Below are 24,130 nucleotides of genomic sequence, written 5' to 3'. Positions count from 1 at the left end.
CCTTACCCCAGGTTAAGTGGCAGCTGAGGTTGGAGTCCGTATTAATTAGAGGTCACAGCTCAAGATATACAATGTTCCACAAATACTATATGGATACAAAAGATTAAGTATAATCAGATGTTCAGGCGATTTTCCAATTCTTAGTTTATCAACAACGCATGTTGATAAGCATCTTGTGGCAAGAAAAGTCTTTCCATGACTAAGATATGCACAAATATGAAAGAGATTTGCAAATTAGGCAGTTAGTTTGCACTATTTAAAAAGTACCACAGGATGTCTCACTGACGTGCAGGAACCTGAACTCACATACGGTCTCACAGCCAGAGGCATTATTCAAAAGCGCAAACTTACTGCAGAGTTTATTTAATTTTCCCTTATTTAAAGTATATAGTACTGCATGTCCTTATCGTATAGTACTAATATAGTTCAAGGTGTTGCAGACATGACCAACCATTTGCTTCAAAGCTGAGTCAGTAACTCACCAACTCCCATCCATCTTCTTCTTCTCTCAAAAACTATCATCCCGAACGTTATTCCAATCATCTGCTCATGTTAGTATCTCAAACACCAGCAAGCAGCACTCAGACGAACATTATGAACCTTGAAGTTTGAGCTCCAGTAGCAGCCCAAGAGGTCAGTAAGCTCTCTTCTGCTTTCTTCAGTTGTTCCTTTTCTATTAGGCTTCTGTATTACCAAATTTTGCTGGCTATAACTCTTATAAATCAGATAAAAGGAGAATTCATTTATCTTCCATCTTTGCTACCATTCTTGCTTCCAAAAACTGAGTATTTGTTTCCATGTTGTAGTTAGGTACGTTTGGCTGTCATTCTTCTCATGATATCGATAGGAATATGTACAAGTGCTGAATCGAATATCCTGTATTCCTGTGTCTCTCTGCAGACCAAAGATTCTAACAAAGCTTTCATCGAATCTCCAAAACGATATGTCCAGGTCTTTGGATCTCTCGGTGAAATAAGACCAAAGCTATGAACTGAACTAGTTCAGTCAGATTGTTTTCTTCCTGAATTTATGCAAGAGAGAGCAAAACACAAGGAAGCATTCCAAGGAAGTCTGCAAGGAGAAGTGCACCCAGAATCAACATGGACTGGATTGAACAAGTTAATATTTGTGATCTGATACCACCAAAGAATCTGCCAACACCTGCTCCATTCAGTGTCATCAGCAGCACCAAAGGATCATGCAAACGTTTCCCTCAGGATTACGATGCTGGACCAATGAAGATAAAGCTTATTTGCAACTTTGGTGGCAGGTTCCTCCCAAGGCCAAGCGATGGTGAGCTTCGGTACATTGGGGGCGACAGGCATCTGATTAAAATCCGCCGGGACATCTCTTGGCAAGAGTTGATCTGCAAGACAACAAAGCTGATAAGGCGAGCTCACACGATAAAGTACCACCTCCCAGGGGAGCAAGTGAGCATGCTCATTTCCATCACATCTGATGATGACCTCAGGCATATGGTTGACGAGTGCACCGTGCTAGAAAGAACGAAAGAGATGGTGACCATGTACCTCTTCTCAGGAAAAGACGATGAGCGGCATGTGCATTTCGTTGTACAAAGCTCATCCGATGTAGAAAAGGAAGCACAGTTCATTGCTCTTATCAATGGGCTCGTCAGACCAGGTAATGAATTGAGAACACAGAGAATGGATAGATCCTCAGTCCAGGACCTAGACCAGCTGATGCCTGGCTTAAGTCTGTTAGGATTGCCGACAGCCAGAACAGAGGAAGCTTCAATGTACATCAAAAGTAAGCCTTCACAGAGTATCACAGTACCGCTAAAGACAGCAAGTGGTCAGTCAGAAAAACGGGTGGCTAACCAAGATTACAGGGCACAAGGGAATGAAGGTAACATGATCTCTGCAGCTACAAATGCGAGTAAAGCTTACCTTGGTGCATCTGTGCCTTGTGAAACCACACTTAGGCAACAGCAAGGTGGTGGTCTCTCTGTTTCAAGGCATCAGCAACAGAGTGTCACTGAAAGTTCTGGAAAGAGCCATCAAGCTACAGGAGCACAAGAAACCCGATCATCACCAAGGAACCAGTTGCCGACACCATCAGACAACAGCAGTGTGAAGAAGACACAGCCATCGGATTCAAACAACAGAAACCCAATGCCACATACAAGTCCACCTGTGCATTTCAAAAAGCCTGCGTCTTTATCAAGGGGTCCCCAGAAAACAGTGAACCAGCAAGGCTCCTCTGATGAGAACAAGTTAAAATCAAGAACGCATGGCACCCAAGAAGAAGATATGTTTCATTCAGCAGAACACCCGGCAAGGAAGAACAGCAAGGTAGAGATCTGTGAACCTAATCATGAATCTGGCACCCCAGGTTGCAACTTGCACTACGTGGAGAAGTCCGTTGTAACCAATAGCATCCTGAAGCAACAGCCTGCGGTTCCTTGTGTTTTTACAGCTTTGGACACGGCAATAAATCTGCAACCAAATATTCTAGCGCGTGCGTCAAGTGAGAGAATACAGGAACGACCCAGTAGTCCAAGACCAGATGAAAATGCACCAAAAATCACTCGATTCCGTTCAGTTGGTACTGATGGTGTTAATCCTCAGACTGGAATTCCATCACAAGAAGAAGACAAAGATAATAACACTTCACTGCCAATCTCAGAGCCCGAGGTACATCTACACACCCTGTTCGATTGATGTGGTACATTTCGAACAATGCGCTGTGCAACTTCTGAGTTGTCTTCACTGGCAGGTACTTGACACCAAGGGCAGTGAACCTCGGCCTGCAAATGCAGTGCTGGTCAGAGATCTTATAAGTAATGTCCAGGTTTGTAAGTTAACTCGTCATGCTATCTCTGACATAGGCATATCAAGCTAAAGAAATATAAAATGTTAGAAATAAGTTCTTTTTTTTTCACTCCCCTATAGTATCTCACTAGTTCACATAACCCCGCAAGTACAAAACAGTTCATTTAACCCCCTAATCTACCCAATGTCAGGCTTGAATAAATAACTGTACACAAAAACAAGATTTTTCAGCAAAAGTTGTTCGCACAGATCTCCTACCTTTTTCGCATTAAATGCTAGAAACAGAAGTACATGTTCCTCAAGTTGATACCAATATACCATACAAATGGCAGATAATAAGCAATGAGGACCTTGAAGATCTCCGTGAGATGGGCTCTGGAGCATTTGGGACTGTTTTTCATGGAAAATGGAGGGGAACAGATGTTGCCATTAAACGGATAAAGAACAGTTGTTTTTCGCACCCATCATCTCAAGCAGATAAACTGGTAAGCCTATATTATATCAACACATGCCTGCATTATTTGAAGTTTCAGTCAAGGGGCATTCCTTATCCCATGGTCACCAAATACCCCGGAGGCCAAAGGGGATCAGTTAAAAAAAGAAACATTTACCGGTTAAGGAGGTAGATACTATGGCTTTGTACTCCAAGACCAATGAAACATCCCCGAGATTCAGCCAAGTAATTGACCGTTCAGTTCAGTTCCTTCGGTTAGATCTTAGATGAAATTAGATCAGAGCAACATGGTAAAAACTGTTGTCGCAACAAAGCATTTTCCTTATACTGGTTTCAGGATCAGATAGGCTGGTGACTTTGCATATATAAAGTATTAAATCCTAGTTTACAGAAAATAATGCATGGAGCATTGCTTTATCCATCATAAGAAAATGCAACATGTATTATCATGCAGATAACAGAATTTTGGAGAGAGGCAGCTATAATCTCAAAACTTCACCACCCAAATATTTTGGCACTTTACGGGATTGTAAAGAATGGGCCAGGGGGCACATTAGGTACTGTAACAGAATTCATGGTCAATGGATCCCTAAAGAAAGTCCTCAGTCGCAAAGACAAATATCTGGATTGGCGCAAGCGGATACTGGTTGCAATGGATGCGGCCATTGGCATGGAATACTTGCACTCCAAGGACATTGTCCACTTTGATCTGAAATGTGATAACCTGCTAGTGAATATTAAGGATCCCTCTCGTCCCATATGCAAGGTATGCCACAACTTCATGATTAGAGTAGTATAATGTTTGATTAATTTTAATTTACAAATGCAAATGTGGGAAGCCAATTGATATCAATTTATCATCTACGAAGGATAATTGTTTGCAAATACGTGAGGGGCATAACAGAGAAATAACTACTACAGGTTGCCGATTTTGGTTTATCAAAGATGAAACAAGCCACCCTTGTTTCTGGTGGAATGAGAGGAACTCTTCCATGGATGGCTCCAGAATTGCTGACAATGAGCGGCACTAAAGTTTCCGAAAAGGTATTATTCTGAATCTTTTTAATAACTGGACTTGTGAAGGTGTTAGAAAATGTGAAGTACTAATGAATCATGGCATTGTGTGTGTTTCCCTATTTCACTTGACATTTTGGAACAAATGTATATCTTATACTCTTATCAGCCGTGAATCTAACATTATTCAAATTGTACCGTGATGGTCAAGATACTTGAGTTGCTCACTGGGAGATATGTAACGATTAATGATCCTTTATGTCCAACAGAAACTAAAGCATGTCTCATATACAATTCATGAAAGCAAGAAAGTCTAAAAACTACAGCATAGTCACAAGCAATAGTTAAACAACCACAATAAACCTTGCAAACCAAAATAGAACTGCTATATGCCTGGCTTGTTTTTCTTTTTCCTAGACTCAAATACAACAACTTTATGCTCACACAGGTTGATGTCTATTCTTTTGGCGTTGTGATGTGGGAAATTCTCACTGGTGAGGATCCATACGATGGGATGCACTATGGAGGAGTCATAGGTATGCATACAGTAACATCATCACTCCGTATGCTGTCACAGAAATCTCATCTTCTGAATTGCTCACGACATTGTATTCATAAATGGCATTTTCCTAAACTTCCATGATTGTCAATTGTGTCCCTTGTAGGTTCTAAACATGAGAACTTCCCATTTATTTTTTTCTTTTCAAAAAGGACGGGCAAGCCGGTCTCTCAGCATCTGCATCGAGGCCGACTCACTGGCTTACATAAAAGGAAAAAAAAACAAGACCAATATATGGTTTCACGACAGCAGACATCTCCAAACATTACCACAAACCCACGTTTGAGGTCCTCAAGAATTACAATTGAATCATAAGCTTCTGAGTAGGGATATGTCTGAACCACTTGAATTATCAATTAGTGACAGCTTATTTAAGTTAAAACTTGACAATGTCCATGGAAAGCTCTTTTTTAAGATCTACGGTAACTCCATTTAAACAAAGAACAACAATTCTTCTTTTTTAAAAATAACATCAATTATCCATCCATTTCAGATCAGATCACAAAGTCAAACATTAATATATCGCAAAACAAAAGGTAAAATCATCAAGTTTAGGGACCTGAATATGGACATAGACTTTATGGTCCCGTGATCTAGGACGGACTGAATCTCGCAGCGTTCGATCGTTGCCTGGGGCGGGGTAGAGAACAGTGCGCGTACTGGGCCATTTTCGGGTGGGATCCTAGGAAGGTTTGAAAACCAGCAGCATTGAATGGGTCAAAGATGGGCCAGCACAGTAGTTTTGGTGTACCGGTACGAGAAGGTGTGGTTTTGGTCCAAGTTGGCCCAAGACTAACATGTGCCGGTTCAAAATTACACAACGTACATGGGCCAGCTAACAGTGCAGACTTGGGCCGAATAAGAGGGGCTCTCAATAAATGCACTCAGGTGGCAGTCCTTCCCTGAACCATCTACGATCCATCTACGGGAAAGAGGCCTTTCTATACGGATATAAAAGGGAAGGGAGGGATAGAGAGATCAGTAGGTCACGTGTTCCGATTGGAATATTCGCCTGAATATGTATTTCTCATGTTCAGGGAATGAAGTGATATAACCGTACAAGTTTAAGAGCCTATAGTTGATTATCCAGTAAGAATCCGGTTTCTTCCCCCTAAACCCATGAACCTATACATAACAAAGAAATCTCAAGATCAAGCATGTCTCTACGTAAGTGATCAGAAATTAATAGTCCCAAAAGATATTCTTAGTACTAGCTTCCAGTGGAACTGCCTAATCAGGGGAAACAACTTTGCTGGTAATTAACCAAGAAACAATTACCCCTGGTAGGAACTGCAAACCTGGTCTAACTGCCCATCAACTATTATCTACTTGAACCTTGTTTAGCCTCTTTCTTATGTTCCAAACGTCATCTTTAGAATAATATGATATGAATTCAATATTTTTCCCAAAAAAGAAAAGGGGACAATGATAGACCTGTAATTTTATCACTCTGAAATGTGGCCAAGATAGCTCTGCTCGATTTTGTCCTAGTTACTTATGGTCTACTAGGAACACTCAAGAAATTAGGTAGTTCCTGGTCGGTTATTGAAAACTACAAGGCTCAAGAAACTTGTTGGATTCTGGCATATTCTTTTGTATGAATCTTAAAGTAGAGATGTAAAGTGTATATGCTAATAGAATCAGATATCATACCTTCAGTCTTCTTTAGTAAAGATTAATCGTTGCCAACGCCCAACGGGACATGTGCAGGGGGGATTTTGAGCAACACACTGAGGCCACCAGTGCCAACTTCGTGTAAGCCAGAATGGAGGAAACTGATGGAGCAATGCTGGTCAACCGAACCTGGGCGAAGACCTTCTTTCTCTGAAGTTGCAACTGGTCTCCGCGGCATGCTGCAAGCAAACAAATGCGAATCTCTGTGTTGATATCACTCTGGCTTCTTGTATACATATCCTACCTGCGCATATATGATACAAACATGGATATATTTTTTTGACTCCCAACTTGCAAGTGTTCGACTCTATTGTCCCCAAAGTTGACCGACTGGCAGGGTAATTTCGATTTGGTCTCTGCCCCCATGCTGTTACTGGAATATCTAATCTAGCAAATAGTAAATGAAAGTTCCACTTATATTTGGTTATCTATAAATTTTAATGTAGTTATGCTGATGTTATCAAGGTCGTACGTCATGCTTATTTCATTTACTCCAAGGGGATCCTGGTGAAAAGTGCACGTTACATTGTGCACTCTAGTGCATCATTCATGTGGTACAATGTTAGAAACATATACTCTCGCAACTTCACATCTGTACCACAAGGATGATTCAGAAATACCATTATGTCTAGCAGTTTAGCCGGCTTCACCTAAATCTCTTAACCCGTTAACCGTCATACATTAAAGAGCAATAACCTAATCCTGCGCTTGTAACCAGTTTTTGGTCATGCGAATCTCTCACGGGCACTTACTGGCAATCCTGGCATGGACCCTCTATTCATATACTGGTCATTTTAGGAGTAAGATACAGATGAACCAAAATTGAAGTTCCTTCTTCAATAATTAAATCCATACGAATCCTTGTCTGCAAAGGTGATGGTCAAAACAAATACAAGCTAGGAGAACATGGAAACTAGAAAATGTCGACAAATATATGATTTGAAAAGGCAGGTCCGAAAAGCATCTTAGAATCAGCATCAACAGTCTTAACCAGCATTCAGACTGCCTTTGCCTTCTCTTCCACTTATTCTATGTTCCCCTGAAGATTTTTTGATATAGCAGCTGGGTCTACCTCATAGTTATATTTGGGGGCATTGGGAGCTTCTTCCCCGACCATATCCTTCCCCTCCTCCACTGTTTTGTGATCTCCTGAAGATGTTCTTCAGAAATAGCAGCTGGGTCTACCTCATTTGGAGCTTCTTCCCCTGACATCCTAACAAAAGGAACCTGGTGTGAGAACCACAACATCTAATCTTTTGGAATCCTCTTGATGACATTCAGGCCTTGATGACGCTAAAAAACTGTTTGATATCTCCATATCTTTATCAAGGGAAGGACAGTTAATGCTGTAATCTTCATCATAATCAGTCAGTACCTCAGCCAGATCATAAACACGGATCTTATTATTTCGATATACAACCCAGATGTCGCCTATCTGTGGGTAACTTTTAAATCACCCCACTTGGACCTTTCTCACATATAATCTGGTGAGGGAATATGTTAAATACATAACGGGTTTCACATCTACCAATCCTGAAATCACCATGTCTTTTTGAAGCCAGATGAAACCCAGTTTAAAGAACCAAATTCAGTAAGAAAGCTAACTTTTGAGATTAAATGGACTCAAGGAAAGAGGTTTCTGAATAGATGTATAATAGTGAGGCAAGCCATCTTCGTCATCATGTAAAGCCCAAATTTGATCACTCTGAAAAGATTCCCCGCTGCAATCCTTATCAAAATCATGGAAATGAGGATCAGGATTCAGGAATAATATAATAGGATGGGGCCATCATCTTCATTTTCAGAATCTTCATTTGCATTAGAATAATCCGATGCAAGAGTTTCATTACCATCAACATGTTCATTAACCACTTGCTTGCTGCTCACTTTTCCATCAATAACTTGGACTGTTTTACTTCTAATTTCCTTTAGCTTCTCAGTCAAATTGTCTTTCGCCTTGTCTATCATAATTCTTCTCTTTGCAGCATTAGAAAAGGTCATGCTTATGAGAGTGGGAGCACTCTGTTTCCTGTTGGGCCCAGTGGCCCCCATTAACATGTCGAAACCGAGAGGATCCACTGCTGGTAGAAAATGGAATGCATCCACCTGGCATTCTAAAACAATTGTCCCCAGCATCTTTACCCACACTTTTCATCTTCTTTCCAGATACAACATCACTTTTTCCTAGGTTAACAGTGTGTGACACATTTGATTGTTTTTGTAGAGGATTGTGCTATTCTAAATACAGTAGCATTTTCCCTACCTTGCTGCTTGTTACTGCTCCCTCTTTCTCTTAACTTTCTCGGACGTCTGACAAACCACATTAGCAGCTTGAACAGCAGCAGCAGATGATGCAGTAGCACTAGCTGCACCAGCTATCCTAAAGTATGCACCCAACTGAAATTTCTACCAGTGCTTGCAGTTTGATTTGCACCAGTTATGTTTTTATCTGGTACTGCATGTCCATTCTCAGCTGGTAGCATTGGTAGCTCTTTTGCTAGGAACGGCTCATGGCAGATTTGGCGGAGAGTTTTATTTAGACACTCTGATGCATTCAATAAGCAAATCACATTTCCTGCAAGAGGTCCCAAATGTAAGGGGAAATGCTGAGGGTGGAGCAGGAGTAGTAGTAGGAGCCTGATAGGAAATATTCAGCTTTGTCAGGTTCAGAAAATGCAGAGCAGATTGACAATATAAAGGAACTCCGTCAAATTACTGTATGCATACCTATGACTCCTCCATAGTGCATTCTATGGATCCTCACCAGTGAGAATTTTCCACATCACAACGCCAAAAGAATATACATCAACCTGAGTGAGCATAAAGTTGGTATATTTTAGTCTAGGAAAAAGCAAAACAAGCCAGGCGTAGCAGTTCTATTTTGGTTTGCATGGTATACTATAGTTGTTTAACGATTACTTGTGACTTTCATGAATTGTATATGAGGCATGCTTTAGTTTTCGTTGAACATGAAGGATCATTAATCGTTTATATCTCGCAGTGAGCAACTCAGGTATCTTGACCATCACGGTACAATTTGAATAACGTTAGATTCACGGATGATAAGAGTATAAGATATACATTTGTTCCAAAATGTCAAGTGAAATAGGGAAACACACAATGCCATGATTTGTTAGTACTTCACATTTTCTAATACCTTCACAAGTCCAGTTATTAACAAGATTCAGAATAATACCTTTTCAGAAACTTTAGTGCCGCTCACTATCAGCAATTCTGGAGCCATCCATGGAAGAGTTCCTCTCATTCTACCAGAAACAAGGTGGCTTGTTTCATCTTTGATAAACCAAAATCAGCAACCTGTAGTAGTTATTTCTCTGTTATGCCCCTCACGTATTTGCAAAAACTCATCCTTCGTAGCTGATAACTTGGACCCCGGCCCAGGGGTCCTAAAAAGAGAGAGCAGGAGTGAGCAAACGAACAAAAAAGACACCATGGCCACCAACTAATTAGGACAAAAATCGACCGGAACTATCTTGGCCACATTTCAGAGTGATACACTTACTGGTCCATCGCTGTCCCTCTTTTTTTTTCCTGCAAAATCTCGAAAACACTGAATGTTTTTCGAAAGATGATGTTTGAACATGTGAAAGAGGCCAAGCAAGTATCAAGGATATATAAATACATAATAGTTGATGTGCAGTTAGACCAGGCTTGCAGATCCTACCAGGGTAATTGTTTCTTGGTTGCCAGCACTCCCGCATTGCACGCCAAAGTGCTCTCGCCGGCGGGCAACGAAAATGCGTGTGGATCGCATCCTCCTGTGGTGCATCTATGCATTTGCATCCTCTTGCGCCTGAACGGGAAGATTGCTGCCAACCGCACGCCATGGGGAGTTCATGGAAGACGACAGACTCGACTGCGCGTCCCGACAAGCATAAATACTTGTTGTTGGTATGCTCGGTGTCGGTGTACATCCTTGGCGGGTTGTGGTATCGATGCCCGGTGTACTGTTTGTGAATTGAAGCCATGCCGGCGTACATTGCCGCCATCTTCAGTTCAGTCCAGAGAGCAAGAATGCAGGAGAGTGAATGATATATAGGAGTAAAATAAACCAGCCAGTGGGCTGCGCAGGCCCGTACGTAGCCCGAGCATCGATGTGCTCTATCGTCGTTGATCGGGCATGGTGCGGCTGGAGTGCAGGTGCTTCTAGTTTCCAATATGGGTGTTAGAGCATGTCCTCGGTCGGCACTACCGCAAAACTTGTCTTTGCTGCAGGCCGAAACCCTTCGGCAAAGAGCATCCGCATGAACATGGGCCGGCAAAGACCTCTTTGCTGGAGGCTTTTTCACAGGGTCTTGGCAAAGGCTTTGCCGAAGGCAAAAACGTGGGCCTTCGGCAAAGAAAAGTTAACTGAACTTGTGCGATGTATTTATCGTAGGCAGATCCCTGCAGCGGCAATGAAATAATGGAAAAATAAAATAAGGACGTCGCCCGCTGCCTCCTCCGCGTACCCGCCCGGTCCCGCTGCGGCAGACCCGCGTCGCTGCTCGCCGCCGCCGCCGCCCGCACGCCTCGCCGGTCGAAGCCGGGTCACAGAGAGAGGGAGAGAGAGCGCGCGCCTCCTCTGCTCTCCCCACCGCTGCAGCCTCGCCCCGCCGCACCTGCAGTCTGAGCTAGGAGAGAGCGGAGGGGGGGCGGGATGAAGAAACCTAGGGAGAGAGAGGGACGGGAGAAGAAAGGGAGAGAGAGGGGCAGGCGGAGGTCGCCGGCGGCGGACTAGGCGGAGGTGGGTGCGGGGTGGGGAGAGAAGACAGAGAGACCAGAGAGGAGGGAGAAGACAAAGAGAGATAGATCTGTGGACACGATCGCGTCCCCTGCGTTGGTACGGACTAAATTTTAAAGAATGTTATCATATTATTTCAGACTATTAATGTATCTGTGGGTTACACCGGAATAAAAAGTTACGTAGCAAGATTGAAAACAAAGTTCATGCACTCATGCCCTTATGATTTAAATAGTTGATCCTTCAAGCGCATGGTTACGAGATGGCACAAACGTCCCCGTTGTGCATGAAGCAACCCATACATCTAGAACCAGTTAGAACATTTTACATTTAGAACGGATGGAGTGCCTCTTAATTCACTGTTGGTAGTTGATACATGAAAGAACAAACGCTTTCAACACTCATAATTGTAAAATTCATCAAAGTACCACCATCTGCTGTCATGCTGCTCGCCAAAATTTATCAAACCACCACCATTTGCAATAATATGAGCGATCACAAGTTCACCAATAAGCGTGTCATCAAATTAGAGCAATATTCATCCTACTATTTAGATACTCAGAGTTAATAGGTCAAGATCATTAACTTTTGTATCCATGGAAATTACAATTATCGGCCAGTATCTACAAGAATCAAAAGATATCAGCATATACCAAAACAAACTGCGGGACAATCATAGGCTCGTTGGGTCCAGTCCAAACACAACATGATTGTGACGACAATCAATTTACCGCAAAGTAACAACATCATAATTGTCAGCGACACACTGATTTTGATCGTTTCGTATAAAGATAACAGTTGATGCGCCGAACTCACCAGCTTTCCTTTGATAGCATTCCCACCATCGAAGTGCTTCAGGAACTTGCGCAGACCCTTACTAGGCTTGCTATCAATTAGGAAAGTATAATGATACAAATAGCATACTAAAATATTGAGGGAACACAAGTTCGTTTTACTCAGGTTCGGACCATCCTGAGGTGTAAAATCCTACGTCCTGCTTTTGTGTTTTTATTAGCCGATGAACAATGGTCTACAGGTTGCTGGGGGAGTCCCTGGGTGCTCTCCCCTTTCTTGCTAAGGACTACTTGCTATTTCTGGCTAAAACTCGTAAGGAACCGAACCCTTTGACTGTTGGCGATGGTCCTCCTTTTATACTCAAGGGGATTCCACAAGTGCCTTGGTGCATGGGTGACAAATGGCGAGCAAAAAACTCGGGCAGCTTGCCCTCGCTGCGCTGGCTTGCATGCATGGTGAGTAGCCCTGCAACTAGGGCGCTAGGTGTCTAGAATTCACAGCGAGCCAGTCATTGTGGGCTGACTAGACGGGGAATCCCCTTTCTGTCGGAACATTAAATGCTTGCTTGTGTTTCACTCCTTACCTTGACGAGCCCTGCGCACAGGAAACCAGGCAGGTGGCCACGTGGCGCCGTTGCTCTACCCGCTTGGTCCCGCCCCTATGGTAAGTGCCTGCGCCCGGGAACGCCCTCTCCGGCAAGCGACCTTCCCGGGAGGGCGCCCAGACGGGAATCCTCATGTTGCCTTTCAGGGCAACCCCTACAGCCCGGCTAGCCTTGTCGGGCTGGTGACTTGCCAGGCAGCTTGCACGGGGCTGCCCGGGGTGCTATCCTTGCGGGGAGCAAGCAAGGCGACCCACGCGTCATGCAGCGGTGGTACCCCAGGTGCCACTGGTGCGACAATACCATTTGTACAAAATAATGTGTTTATGATTTTCTGAAACTATTTAATGGAAGTATTGTATAAAAGAATTACCAAAAATATTATACCAAAATTTATAAATCAATGTACTAGCAACAATTGGTTTGATTTAGTCACATATATGAAATAATATACTACACACTCTTTATAAAACAAGTGTAATCTTTCATTTTGATTTTCTATTCATGTGAGTATAGATGACACGCACAAGAATATATATTTGCCTGTCGGCGACACGCGGAGGAATATGTGTTTCCCTGTCGGGCAGTTGCGGGACCGACAGGGATATTTAGTCACAAGGCAAGATCCCACGCGCGGCCTCAGACATGTCTGAGCCCAGGCTTTTTACCAGGCTCTCTCTCCCTTACCCTAGATTCCTCCCGACTCCCTCCCTCACACTCTCACTCCCCACTCCCTCCCGAGCCACCGCCACTCCCCACATCGGCCCTCCTCCGCCGGGGGCCGGCCTCGCCTCTCTCTCCTCCGCCGTTCGTGCCTCCCAATCGCGCCGCCGCCTGCCTCCCAAGCCCCCGCCGCTCCCCACACCGGCCTCACCTCCCTCTCCTCCGCCGGCTGCGTCGGCCTTGCCTCCGCTCTCCTCTGCCGTCCCTGCCTCCCCATCGTGCCGCCCCCCACCTCCCCATCGCGCCTCCCTGCCTCTCCTCCACCGGCCCCACCTCCCCATCGCGCCTCCCTGCCTCTCCTCCACCGGCCCCACCTCCCCATCGCGCCCCCTGCCTCCCCTCTCCTACCTCGGCCAGTGCTCACACCTCCTCCCCTACTCGTAAAATTTGGCGCCCCGGAATTCCCTAGTCTCCCCAGATCTGCGTCCCGGAATGGAGCAACTGCATGGTGCAGTCCACCTCCTCCCCCACTCGTAAAATTTGGATGTAAGTACTCCTCCTTCTCTTCTAAATTTTGTGTTATACACACCACGGATGGTACTTGTACTGGAAATTAAGTTCAATTCCGACACCCGAACAGGAGCAAGGCAGCTGGATTAGGTTTTTCTCTGGTCAAGCGGTTTGGGAAGGGAGACGATAGGCAACAGGTGTGATTTTTCACTTTTGACTTGTCTGCGGTTAATTTTGATTTTGTTATGTATGATGTGCAATGGTTGACAGTAGCATTGAATTGTTTGAATTAATGTTTTAAACACAGCAATTGGTAAATGGCGAACCGGGCTTGGATGTATAATGGTTGGCATCATGATAAAATTCCCGATAATGAATGGATTGCAGAAACTGGTTGATTCTTGAATCACGCTTTCTCTTTGCCTAGTGTAGTTCAAGATGGTAAATTAAATGTCCATGCCGCATCTGTAGAAATTATGTGAAGCATGAGTTCTGGGTAAATTCCATAGTTCCTCTAACGGTTAATTGTTTTGAATTTTTACATGTTTACCTCTAATTTGTACTTGACTGACTTTTGAACATGCAGAACTTGTTTGATCTCTCTTTTGATAATTGCGAATCTGAGCAAGAAATTGAAAAGGTTGATGAGAGGGCTGATGTTGTCCTTGAGAACTATGGAAAGAAAAAGGTGGTAGACATGATGTACCAGCTCCGCCTAGATGCAGTGAAGATGCATTGAGAAGAAAGGAGATATAATTGATGATTCTTTGGCACGTGGAGAAGAACTTGCCTACGATGAATACCTAGAAAGCAGGATACCATGGTTCCCTGAACATGCATGCATGGGATGCAATGTGTCGTTTTTGGACTTCAGAAGAGTATGAAGCAAAAAGGAAGAGGGAACAGGTGTGTAGATCCAAAGGACAAGAAGTTGCTCAGAATCGTGGAGGTTCAATGCCATTTGGTATGACACAACAATGTATGGTATGTCTTGTGTTGATTTCTTCTCTATTTTATGAATGTTGGTCACAATAATGTCTTATATTATTTGTATTGACTTGCAGGCAGATTCTTATGGTTCTGAGAATGCTTCGGTGCTGGATACATATGCTGCAATGAAATCTGGGTTTAAAAATCTGGATGCACATGGCAAGCCACGTGGAGCAATACTTTGTGTTGCTCAAAAGCGGATTGTATGTATACACTTGTCTAAATTCCCTCCTTGTAATACTTGTCTAAAACACATCATTGCAACACTCTATTATTCTATCTTGTAGGACAATTATCTTCAAGCAGCTAAAGAAGCCGATTCAGATCTTCCCGATGATTGGGTTCCTGAAGAGATTGATGGAGAGGTGTTATATAAATCAGGTGGTGGCATGCCACATGGTCGATTGCCAGTAGCAGATGGGGCTGTTTGTAAAGATGAAATCATATATGCTTGAAAGCAAGCAAAAAGAATCCAGAACGTCGGTTCCTTTGGCATCTCGACAAAGCCATCAACTCCAGCGTGTAATTGAAGAAAATGGGGAGCTGAAGGTTGCCAATCAGGGCCTAGTGCAAAAACTAGAGTTGCATGATCGACTCATATTGGTATGTGTATCTTTATCAGAAATTTCAACTCATTAGTTATCTAGTCATAGAAGAACTAATGAATATATCTTGATGCGCATTTTACTTTTGTAGGAAATCTTAAAGGACATGGACAAAGAACCACCGGCTTGGCTTGGAACCAATTTGCTTCCAACACCACAAGTAAGTTTATTATAGTACTAAAAGCAAAACAATTTTCTACTATATTGTACATGACTCTAATTGTCATGCATGTCAGAATGGGAACTCATCTTGCTGCAATGAGGATGTTGCCTCATGTTAATGTTGTCCAACATAGCATGAGTAGTTAGATGCCATATTGTTGGTAAGATGATGCAACCAAATTTGTTTTGTGCACATGTAAATTATTAATTGTATCTCCTTATGCAGGGAACTCCGATCTCATCTCGTGTCGTATCCCAAGGTGCCCAAAGCAACATTGGTGGTGACTTGGAAGGCTTGGAAGTGATGGCTCACAAGGATGGCGGTGCCAACATGGTTGACGAGGAAAGCAACCATGACTTGGTGGCTGAGCAAACCGATGGCAACAACAGCAACAACAGATCGTGTGGGGGGACTAAAGGCTCCAACAACCCGGTCCAGAGTCCTGACAAGTGAAGGTTGTTGTCGGACGGTTCTAACTTTTGGTCACTTGGAACATTGTGAGTCCTGACGTATGAAGGTGGTTGGATGGTTCTAACTTTTCACAAGTGAAGGTGGTTTGCTGGACTTGTGTATTTTGTGGTAGTGTAGTCTGTTTATGGTTGTGAGTCATGACATGTGGTTTGTGAGCTTCAATTCATGTAGGACTTGTTAGACAATATGTATTGTGATGCTTCGAACTTGTTTGCACATTCTGGAGTGTATGAACTTGTTTGTGACTTGATTGTGGGTTATGTGTACTGTTGAGATTATATTCATTTGTTACTGTGCTGTGCAAATATGAATTGTATTTAATGTTCTACATTTTTTCTATCAGTTTTTTTGATTTTTCCTGTCGGTCCATCTCCATTCTCCTGTCGGCTACAGATGTTGCCCTATGTATATTCCTGTCAGTCTATAACCCATTTTCCTATCGACGCAACTGCACAGGCAAATGTGTACACCTGACGACCGAAAATGCAATTTTTCTATTAATTTAATTCCCTGTGAGTGAGCCGACAGCACTTACCCGGCAGGAAAATTCCTTGAGCCGACGAGCCTCAACCTGACGACGGATTATATTCCTGTCGGTGGCACACGGGAGTGGCCGACAGAAAAATATCTCCTGTCGGCCAACACACAGACATTTTCGACCATCCCTGTATAGATATCCCTGTCGGCTATTCCTGTCGGCTAACACACAGGAATTCTATTCCTGTCGGGAAACAGCATTATTCTTGTCGGTTCATGGCCGACAGGGATATTCGTGAGCTCTATGTACGTGCATGCAGGTTACAACTTACAGGACGTGCTAGTGCTAGGGCCAGCCGCCAGCTATCTCCGTTTTGTGGACGGACACAAGCAGGAAGGAAAGAAAAGAAAAGGCCTTCGGTCAAACCCAGCGAAACGGATCGAAGCCCGGTAGGTGACATACTGTACGTCTTGTTTGCGAATTGCGATCGGTTCGGATTCCCGTTACCGTAAGGCAGCCGCTCTTGTTTCCTCTATAAAAATGCCAACCGACAACGTGTGAACATCCAAACTCAAAAACAGATCCGCTCGATCATCGCTTATTACTCCAAGAGGATCCGCCAAAAGAAAAGATGACGAACTGCTTGCGGAACTCGCGCCGCCTCCTCTCCCAGCACCACCAGGCCCGGCTCCTCCTCGCACGGCCGTCCCAGCAGGTGCCGACCAGTAGTACTCGCTTCCACCACATCACCCCGCAGCGGCAGCCGGACGTCTGGCGATCTATCCCTGCAGGATTATCAAGCCGCCATGTTATCAAGCATCGACGTTGCTACTGCTGCACTAGTTCCCCACCAAGCCCGGCCCGGTGCTGCCGGTGGTACCACGATCCAAGGAAGGTCGCTGCCCTGTCGGCTCTGGCCACGGGCGCCGCGCTGATGGCCTTCCGCCACCGCTACCTCGAGTTCGTGCCCTGCACCAACCGCGCGCACTTCGTCGTCGCCTCTCCGCGGTCCGAACGCGAGCTCGGCGAGTCCGATTTCGCCGAGTACAAGGAGAAGATGGCTTCCCACATCCTCGACCCGCTCCACCCGGACAGCGTGCGTGTCCGTCTCATCGCTCGCAAGATCATCCATGCCGCTTACCGTGGCCTCGGCGTCATGGACCATGACGACGCTGTCATGCTCCGTGTCACCACGAACCTGGATCAGGCCGGCAAGGCATTGGGACCCCGGCCACAGACGACGCATCTCCGTGGGCTCGATTGGGACGTGATCCTTGTTGCGGATAGTAACGCCGGTGCAACTGCAATGTGCATGCCCGGCGGCAAAGTTGTAGTGTACACCGGATTGCTCGACGATCCCTTCACCGACGATGATATCGCCACTGTCATTGCGCATGAGGTACGTTTATTACTATATATTTGGTTCATAGTGCATGGCAAATATACAACGTACTCGCGTGTCATTAATTGTTGAATTTGGATTTCGATTCAAATTGACATTATATTGGTCTCTTTTTTTTTTTTTGGTTTAGGTTGGACATATCATTGCAAGGCATGACGTTGATATCGCCAGCAGAAAGCCGTTACGGATATTCCGCTTGCCGCACTCCTCGCAAAGGTACAGCCATTGTGCATTTCACATTATTCATGTCTTCTGGTGATGATTTAATTACATCCTGAATGTGAGATATACACCGAAAAGAGAATTCGTGCGATAGAGAAATGAATTATCCCATATATGTACACAGGATGGAGGCAGAGGCAGATTACATTGGACTCCTGCTACTCGGTGCCGCTGGATTCGAACCACACATAGCCCGTGCGTTCTTTCAGAAGACGGCAAAGATGAGAGAAGGACCTCCAACATTCAGAGATCGCTACCTCTGTCCTCATCCTCTAGACGAGGAAAGATCAAAGTTTTTATCACAACCGAACGTTTTGGGGAAAGCGCTGGAACCGTACAGAGAATATACTGTCATGAATATATTAGCCAACCGGTATTTTCGATAACCGGGCTTTTTTGACTATACCGCTAAACTGCGGTGCCACGTAAAACTAGTACTCTTTGGCCGAAATTAATTGTCGAAATATTACGTGTATCTAAACCGTTTCTAAACATAGACGCATTCATATTTGAGCAAATTTGAGACAAATAATATGGATAAGACTAAATAACCAAGTTGTCTGCGAGTTGTCATGGAGAAGTGCCTGACGTATAAGTGTGATGTGCCTGACGTAGAAGTGGCTTGTAGTGTAGTCGTACAGTATGATGCAGAAGACTCGAAACACAGAGAGTTGAGCACTCGTGCACGTGGCGTGGCGTCCGTGATCCGGAGTCGATGTTGCCGCTGGTTCGGCTCGGTGTAGTCGCTCGCCGTAGAGGATCTCCCGCGAATTGCTTTGGAGTCGCTTTCACTTGGGACGTGACAGAGACCTGCAGGTGCTAGCTGCAGGTGCTTGCCGGATCTACAACGCGAACCGCCGGTGCCGTGATCTCGAGCTCGCGGGGCTCTGCTTCTTGTGCTAGCGCTGGAGGACCGGCGCAAGGTCGGTGGACGCTGCCACGGCAGAGCGCGGTCAGGTGGAGTGGGACAGCAACCAGGCGTGGATGCAGGGCACCTGGAACGCATGGCCGCATGTCGGGAGCAGCCGGAACCCGCGACCAAGGCGAACTCGCACAGCTGGCACACGTGCAGACGAAGATGGGGGGAGCGCCTGGATGAATGCCTGGTTGATGCCAGAAATCCACGGTCTAACTACTTGTCGTTGGAAACGAAGAGAGTACCAAACAAAAGCATGTCATGTATCCAAACAAGCTGCAGCATAATACAACGTACAAAGTTCCATTTTGGCTACTACATATTACTCCTACATGAGATATCAATGATAGGTAGCTGGTAAAAAAATTCAAAAGTTACTAGTGTGGTTATTCAGGATGAACGCTAAAAAGCTAGAAACACATGTGCACAGTGCACTAACATTTTAGAGTACCATCTCCAGAAGTTTCACTAAGAAAAACTCCAACGCCAACACTGACCTGAAAAAAATAAAGACATGGCACAAAAAACTTTTACGGAGAAGCTGCCACAGGAGATTCACTTTAGTTCTGCTACTTTTATGAGCTACAGTACTTAAAAACACAGATCCTCACAACAACATTCATGCCAGAGGGTTCAAATTACAACACAAGCAGATGCCTCTTCAATGGCCTTGCCCATACTAATCCTTGTCTGAAAAAGGTAATTGTCAAAAGAAATACGGAGTACAAGCTAGGAGAACATGGAAACTAAAAGTGAGCATCAACAATCTTAACCAGCATTCAGACTGTCTTTACCTTCTCTTCCACTGATTCTATTATCCCCTTAAGATCTTTAGATATAGCAGCTGAGTCTACCTCATAGCTACAATTTGGGGGTATTGGGAGCTTCTTCCCCTAGCATATCCTTCCCCTCCTCCACTGTTTTTGTGATCTCCTGAAGAAGTTCTTCAGAAATGGCAGCAGGGTCTACCTCATAGCTATCTTTGGGCACATTTGTAGCTTCTTCCGCTGACATCCTAACAAAAGGAACCTGGTGTGAAAACCGGAACATCTCATCTTTCGGAATCCTCTTGATGACATTCAGATCCTGATGACGCTGAAAAATTGTTCTATACCCTTTTATCTTTATCAAGGGAAGGACAGTAATGCTGCAGTCTTGATCATAATCAGTCAGTACCTCAGCAAGATCATAAATACGAATCACATTATCTGGAGTATCTCCATTCCAGTCAGGTGAGCAATTCCGGTACACTGCCCAGATGTCGCCTTTCCGTGGATAAATTTTGATTATCCCACTTGGACCTTTCTCCCATTTAATCTGATGAGAGAATATGTTAAATACTTCACGGGTTTCGCATCTACCGATCCTGAAATTACCACATGTCTTTTTGAAGCCAGATGAAACCCAATTTAAAGACCCAAATTCAGTATTTGCCCTTGAGGTAAGAAAGCTAATTTTGATATTAAATGGACTAGAGGAGATAGGTTCCCGAATAAATGCATAATAGCGAGGCATACCATCTTCTTCATCATATAAAGCCCATATTTGATCACTCTGAAAAGATCTCTCTGTACGATCCTTATCAAAATCATGGAAATGAGGATCAGCAACAATATAAGAGGATGGGCCATCTTCTTCATTTGCATTAGAATAATCGATGCAAAAGTTTTATTAGCCTCAACATGTTCTTTAACTATTTGCTTGTTGCTCGCTTTTCCATCAACTACAACTTCGACTGTTTTACTTTTAATCTCCTTTAGCTTCTCCATCAAATCGTTCTTCGTCTTGTCAATCATAATTCTTCTCATTTCAGCATTAGAAAAGGTCTTGCTCATGTGAGTACGAGCTCTTTGTTTCCCATTGGACCCACCATAAACATGTTGAAACTGAGAGGATCCGCTGCTGGTGGAAAATGAAACGCATCCATCTGGCATTCTAAAAGAATTGTCCCCTGCATCTTTACCCACACTTCTCATCTTCTTTCCACATGCAACATCACTTGTTCCAAGGTTAACAGAGTGTGACATATTTGATTGTTTTTGTCGAGGCTTGCGCTTCTTCTGAACAGCATTTTCCCTTCCTGTTGCTGCTTGTTTCTCCTCCCTCTTTCTCTTAACTTTCTCAAATGTCTGATGGACAGCACCAGGAGCTGCCCTTGCCTTAGTTGATCGAGATGTCTTCGGCCGGAATATCCCTAACTTCCTCTTCCGGTCATACAACACTTTCTTGGTTTTATCAGACAGCACACTATATGCATCTGTGACTTTTAGGAAAGCACCGAGAGCACCAACTGACTTATTCTTGTCGGGGTGAATCTGAAGAAGCAACTTCCTGTACTGCTTCTTTATAGTCTTGTCATCTGCCGATGTGTCCACAGAAAGGACAGAGTACCAGTCCTTCTCCCCGGCAATCTTTACCTCTGAAGCAAGGTAAATATCAAAGGTGGTAATCATTTGATCAATGCCTTCAATCCCTGGAAAGAGAGCCTGTGCCTTGAGGGCCCACTTCTTGGCACCCTTCAGGTCCATGCTTTCAAACTTCCTCTCTGCAAGCTCCCTCAACCTAAGTGCCGCAGCCTTGTTGCATTCCATTTCGTCACACCTCAGAAAAGTAGAAATGCCACAACGACAAGACGGATTCACAAAAATATGTCACTTCAGAGTCCTCCAATATCAGAGCTAAGCACGTGACCATAAAACAACCTTCCAAGTCATACCCAAAAGGAAACAAATGTTAGTTACAATAATGACCAAATGCAGATACAAAAACTTCTTTTGCATATAGAACCCTCCCATAATATCTAAATAATTACACAAAACTTAAACACTGCCCTAACATTCAATGCGCAGTGCGCCAACTATGAAGGATACAAGATCAACTGCAGTTACAAAAACTTAAATGACCATTCAAAACACAAGGGGACTTATAACTGTGCATAACTCGAAAACTAACCTACTGCACAATGCAAGATGCACCAAAATATAAGGTATAGAAAGCCAATTAAAGATACCAAAATTTGGCATAAATACTGAAACACGCCAAAACATGAAGGATGCAAGACGAAATGAAGGTACATAAATTTATTATAAAATAATCACCCCTAGCACCACTCGAATTAATGACACGGAACTAACATTTCCCTACAAGAACTTTGCCTAAATACAAGCATCCCCAGCAGACTGCAGGAAATCTAGAGAACTCAAACACTGGTCTGGCACAACACACACCAAAATATGAGGACAGGAAGAGTAATTCATGACACGATAAACATAATACAAACAACACCATATCCTAGGTACGTGAGACTGGAATTAAAACTACAGAAAACTCATACTCCTCCAATAGCGCGCAATGGGCGACATGCCAAAATATATAAGACCAAACGAAAATAGGGAAACTTAGTAAGCAACAATCCCTGACATGACTAGAAGTATAGCTACGCAGTGCGCACTCCTCTAGGACGTAGTGGGTGAATTCACCAGTAGAACAAGGTAGCTATCGTGCTCCACGGGATAAAAACAAAGCATGTTGCGCAGTGGTGGAGCTCCATAGGCCAAAGAAGCAGCTATAACTAACCCAAAATTACGAATGAGCCATAAAAAAGGTATAGCCCACATGCATATTTGATGTGAAGTTTGAAATCCACACTTAAGGACACAATAAATTAGATAAAATATGGAAAATATTGAGCGAGATACAAAAGCTAGTACGTAATCATCAAAGGATTGTCTTCGAGCTAATCATGCAATCATCGGTGATCCTCAAATCATTTAAAGAACTCTTTAATGAATAATAGAAGCATTGCACATAAAATTAAGCCACTTGTCAAATGAGGGATGGCAATGCAATTTCAACAATATGTTTAGTTCCCCCAAGTCTAACAGATAAGAATTATTCATCAACATATAGTCTTTTCTTCAATAATTTTACATTCATCTATCGGAAGCATAAGGAAGCAAATGCTTGTTAAATATATAGAATTAAAGCAAGCTAGGGCTTCCTTACCAACATAAGAAATCATGCAAGGATGGATCCTTACACCGTGCTGGTGATCTGATGCTCCGTACCTATGAGAGAACTGAGTGCGTCTGCTTTGGCGCTGCTGGATGGATCGATGGAAAGGACCGAGGTACTGCAAGCGAGGCGATGCGTGGTTAGAATAGCAGCTACATCGGCAAAATATGAAGGATACAGGATCAATTGGAGATACATAGTCTTGTTAGAAAAAAAAAACATATGCGACGTGACTGGAATTAAACTCCGCATATCGCATGGCTAAGACATTCCCCTAGTGCAGGATGCATAACACACCAAAAAATGAGAAATACAAGGCCAAATTATTTTCGAAAAGGGATACAAATCCAATTAAAGATAATTCCACACCCCCACCTCCACAGCCAACATGGCTCGCATGCCACCAAATTGGAGATAAATAAAATAAAATAAATAACCATCCCTGGGATCATTAGAACTAAATACATGGGACTCAAACATTTCCCTAACATGTGCGATATACATCACGCCGAAATAGGAATGATGCAGGACCAACTGAACATGTAGAAACTTAGTGTAAATACGGCCATTCTCATAATCACTGGAATTGCGGGGACACAGGGATCGAACACTGCTCTAGCACAATGGCCATCACACTAAATATGAAGGATACGACACCAACTGAATATACAATTAAACTTTGTAGAAATAAAACCATGCTATGCTTGACTGGAAATACAACTACAGAGAATTCACACTCCAGTTGTGCACAATGGATGACATACAAAAATTGGGTACAAGACCAAGAGAAAAATACAGAAACTTAGTATGCAACCATCCCCAACAGCATGAGTGGAATTATAACTGTAAGGGACATAACCCTAACATGTAGTTGGTGATTCGCAGAGACAACAAGCTGCTATCACACTCTAAAATAGTGGATCCAAGATTCCAGAAAGCCATGGGATAAGAACTAAGCAACTACAAGTAAACCCAAAATTACTCTCGCTGAGTCATAATAAAAGTGTACCACACTTTTTTCCCCATGTTTAATCTACTGTGCACGTGTGATACGCTTTTATTT

The 24,130-nt window shown here is 43.7% G+C and overlaps 3 protein-coding genes and 1 long non-coding RNA gene across 9 annotated transcripts; 2 read left to right on the top strand and 2 right to left on the bottom strand.

Annotated features, from left to right (window-relative positions):
- Positions 1–380: 380 nt before the first annotated feature.
- Positions 381–6,910, top strand: LOC100840245 (dual specificity protein kinase shkD). 3 transcript variants are annotated; one of them, XM_024457662.1, is made up of 8 exons: positions 381–633; positions 952–2,654; positions 2,737–2,811; positions 3,125–3,277; positions 3,701–4,012; positions 4,168–4,290; positions 4,709–4,796; positions 6,530–6,910. In XM_024457662.1, the coding sequence occupies exons 2-8, from the start codon at positions 1,101–1,103 to the stop codon at positions 6,703–6,705; spliced, it is 2,481 nt and encodes an 826-aa protein (XP_024313430.1). In that variant the 5' UTR covers positions 381–633; positions 952–1,100; the 3' UTR covers positions 6,706–6,910. The 3 variants fall into 3 exon arrangements, with proteins under 3 accessions (XP_024313430.1, XP_024313428.1, XP_024313429.1); XM_024457660.1 differs by having other exon boundaries at positions 901–2,654; XM_024457661.1 differs by having other exon boundaries at positions 807–2,654.
- Positions 6,911–7,046: 136 nt separating this feature from the next.
- LOC104581765 lies at positions 7,047–11,486 on the bottom strand. Of its 4 annotated transcripts, none has more exons than XR_002962333.1 (4): positions 9,690–11,450; positions 9,221–9,303; positions 7,566–9,130; positions 7,047–7,358 (listed from the first exon to the last, which is right to left on the bottom strand). It is a non-coding gene; the product is annotated as an uncharacterized LOC104581765 (long non-coding RNA). The 4 variants fall into 4 exon arrangements; XR_002962332.1 differs by having other exon boundaries at positions 7,242–9,130; positions 9,690–10,064; positions 10,179–11,486; XR_002962334.1 differs by having other exon boundaries at positions 7,242–9,130; positions 9,690–10,045; positions 10,179–11,485.
- A 3,379-nt stretch (positions 11,487–14,865) lies between these two features.
- LOC112270112 lies at positions 14,866–16,136 on the top strand. Its single transcript, XM_024457821.1, has 4 exons — positions 14,866–14,999; positions 15,084–15,399; positions 15,493–15,561; positions 15,790–16,136. The coding sequence occupies exons 2-4, from the start codon at positions 15,214–15,216 to the stop codon at positions 16,015–16,017; spliced, it is 483 nt and encodes a 160-aa protein (XP_024313589.1). The 5' UTR covers positions 14,866–14,999; positions 15,084–15,213; the 3' UTR covers positions 16,018–16,136.
- Positions 16,137–19,914: 3,778 nt separating this feature from the next.
- Positions 19,915–21,644, bottom strand: LOC100825477. Its single transcript, XM_024458840.1, is given in 2 exon segments — positions 19,915–20,709; positions 20,712–21,644. Coding segments are annotated over 2 exon segments (1,728 nt in total).
- Between the last annotated feature and the right edge of the window lie 2,486 nt (positions 21,645–24,130).

Source organism: Brachypodium distachyon, chromosome 1, assembly GCF_000005505.3.
Source record: "Brachypodium distachyon strain Bd21 chromosome 1, Brachypodium_distachyon_v3.0, whole genome shotgun sequence".
Taxonomy (NCBI): Eukaryota; Viridiplantae; Streptophyta; class Magnoliopsida; order Poales; family Poaceae; genus Brachypodium; species Brachypodium distachyon.
This window is presented reverse-complemented; position numbering and strand designations above follow the sequence as displayed.

What these genes read in the sequence shown, in the direction of transcription:
- LOC100840245 (XM_024457662.1), top strand. Translation starts at nt 1,101, where the DNA reads ATGGACTGGATTGAACAAGTTAATATTTGTGATCTGATACCACCAAAG. An exon ending in CATCTCAAGCAGATAAACTG is followed by an intron (nt 3,278 to 3,700) that starts GTAAGCCTATAT and finishes ATTATCATGCAG; the next exon opens with ATAACAGAATTTTGGAGAGA. An exon ending in CCTCTCGTCCCATATGCAAG is followed by an intron (nt 4,013 to 4,167) that starts GTATGCCACAAC and finishes TAACTACTACAG; the next exon opens with GTTGCCGATTTTGGTTTATC.
- LOC112270112 (XM_024457821.1), top strand. Translation starts at nt 15,214, where the DNA reads ATGGGGCTGTTTGTAAAGATGAAATCATATATGCTTGAAAGCAAGCAA. An exon ending in TGCATGATCGACTCATATTG is followed by an intron (nt 15,400 to 15,492) that starts GTATGTGTATCT and finishes TTACTTTTGTAG; the next exon opens with GAAATCTTAAAGGACATGGA. An exon ending in ATTTGCTTCCAACACCACAA is followed by an intron (nt 15,562 to 15,789) that starts GTAAGTTTATTA and finishes CTCCTTATGCAG; the next exon opens with GGAACTCCGATCTCATCTCG.